This window comes from Corticium candelabrum, chromosome 13 (genome assembly GCF_963422355.1).
Source record: "Corticium candelabrum chromosome 13, ooCorCand1.1, whole genome shotgun sequence".
In the NCBI taxonomy this organism is placed as follows: Eukaryota; Metazoa; Porifera; class Homoscleromorpha; order Homosclerophorida; family Plakinidae; genus Corticium; species Corticium candelabrum.
This window is the reverse complement of record NC_085097.1, coordinates 6,701,569-6,703,785: the sequence shown is the minus strand read 5'-3', so window position 1 is coordinate 6,703,785 and position 2,217 is coordinate 6,701,569. Positions and strand designations below refer to the sequence as shown.

General features: G+C 41.4%; 1 protein-coding gene across 1 annotated transcript in view; it reads left to right on the top strand.

Moving 5' to 3' along the window:
- Window positions 1–1,622: 1,622 nt before the first annotated feature.
- LOC134188616 (uncharacterized) overlaps window positions 1,623–2,217 on the top strand; it is a gene marked incomplete at its 5' end in the record, with an annotated part of 1,141 nt that continues 546 nt past the window's right edge. The window contains 2 exons of the mRNA XM_062656784.1: window positions 1,623–1,764; window positions 1,999–2,217. The exon at window positions 1,999–2,217 is cut by the window's right edge and continues 546 nt beyond it. Of these exons, the coding sequence (XP_062512768.1) occupies window positions 1,623–1,764; window positions 1,999–2,217 (361 nt within the window). The remainder of the gene's footprint in view (window positions 1,765–1,998) is intronic.

The window sequence follows — 2,217 nt, the reverse complement described above, 5'->3', positions numbered from 1 at the left end:
AATGACGGAATGAACGACGATGGCAACAAAACGTGGCTAGTCACGTGCAAAAGGTGGAGCATACCAAACCTGCATGCCCGAATATATTAATCCGGGCTTTAGTTGCGCGAGACTTCAGTATTCCGAGGCGAAAAGTTTTTCTGTTGTCTTTCAATTCTCACTACCTAATCACCATAGTTACTGTTGCTGTAGTTACCAAGCAGTTGCATTTTAAAGAATACCGAATGAAGTACCTAGGAAGCGTTTGCATTGTTGTTACATCCGGGCAACTTAATTTCCTGCTTCAACGCAAATCGTAGTTAGTTTGAAGAAAAATGAGCTCTAGCGATGTAACAGGCGAGAGATCATTAGGAGGAGGCAGACGCAAACGAAAGAGCTCTAAAACGTCGACGGTTGAGTGAGAAAACAAAGAGAATGTCTTTTTCTCATGAATGTTGAATGAAAATGGCGTCTTGTCGACAGGCCAGACGACGCAGAAGACTCGGAAGGACGAGATCCGTGAGTACACGTGTTTGTATATCGCTCAGAACGATAATAAACGACTGACTGAGTGAGAGTGTTTGGTCATCCCCACCCACCCCGGCACGGGGTTTTGTGTCTTTGTGACTTTTTCCGTTGCCTGATTGAATTGGGTGATGTGTGACAATCAGTAGGAAGTGTTGGCACGCTGTTGTTGAGGTTGATCCGTTTGATAGGGCACAGACGGAAGGAATCCAAAGAAGTGTGTTGAACCCATCAGAAAGAAGGAAATTGCAACAATGTAGCAACAGACTAAACTTAAACATTAAGATATGAATATTGTACGTATGGATATGCATTAAGAAATGGAATATGAGTTACAGATAGTGATGAGGCAGGATGTAAGGTCGGGCAGTGTGACATGCATCAGCGAAGTCATCATCATTAACAATGGAAGATGGACACTCGTGTAGACAGACAGATGAGCAACGGATTGACAGACAGAAGGACACAGACTAGACAGACAAGACAGACGGACAAATAGATGGATTGACAGACATGTAGAGAGACGTATGGACACACACATTGACAGACATATATCTAGAGAGACTGTGGATTCACATGTAGACTGGCAGATTGGCACATGTGGACAGACTCACTGATAGCTAGACATGTAGACAGACAGAACATAGAGACAGACAAAATGGGTGCACATGTAGACACACACACACACACATACACACACACACACACACACACACACACACACACACACACACACACAACAGTTGGATGATGGACACATATAGACAGACAGATAGACGGACACACATGGAGACAGACAGATTGATGGGCACACACATACACAGATGGATGATGGATATACATCTAGACAGACAGACAGATGGACACACTTGGGGATAGACAGATAGACGCTCATATAGACAGACAGATGGACACACATGTAGACAGACAGATAGACAGATGTAGGTATGTCTAAAACTTAGTTTGAACTAAATGCAAACATAACCTCAGATGCTGCATTACTACACTCATTTCTCTATTTCTTTTCCGTGTATAGCTCGGATGGTGATGGAACAGAAAAGCAAAGGTTTGTGTTTCTACTTAAACATTTTTACTTTATTATTGAATAAAACCATCAAATTGAGAAGCGAAGACGAGAGAAGATGAACACGTATATCAACGAGTTGTCAGCATTGGTTCCTGAGTGTGTGCAGACGAACAAGAGAATGGATAAACTGACAGTTTTAAAGTTGGCTGTTCGGCATCTGAGAGAGCTGAGAGGTTGAGGAGCTGAGTGTTGTGTTGTGTTGTGTGTTGCTTAGTTTGTGTGTGTGTGTGACTGTTTGGTTGTTTGTTTGTTTGTTTTTGTCTTTGTTTATTTGGTTGTGCTTTTTCTGTGTTATTTGTTTATTTATTTATTTGCTTATCTGTTTATTTTTTATCTCTTGATTGTCTGTCTTTGTTTGTGTTTGTCTTCTACAACATTATGGTGCTAACCTCTTGTGTTCTTTGTAGGTAATCCATTAGATGATGAGCAGCTGCAAGTCAAGCCACAATTCTTGGCTGATGACGAGTTGAAGTATCTGATATTAGAGGTTAATAGATTTTTATTTTTAGATATTATTAGATGTGATTTTACTATGTTGCAACATACACACACACACACCTGGAATTGGAATTCCGCCATACCCACTATGGGCTTCGGCATCGCAGAACTTTTCGCCAAGAAGAGCG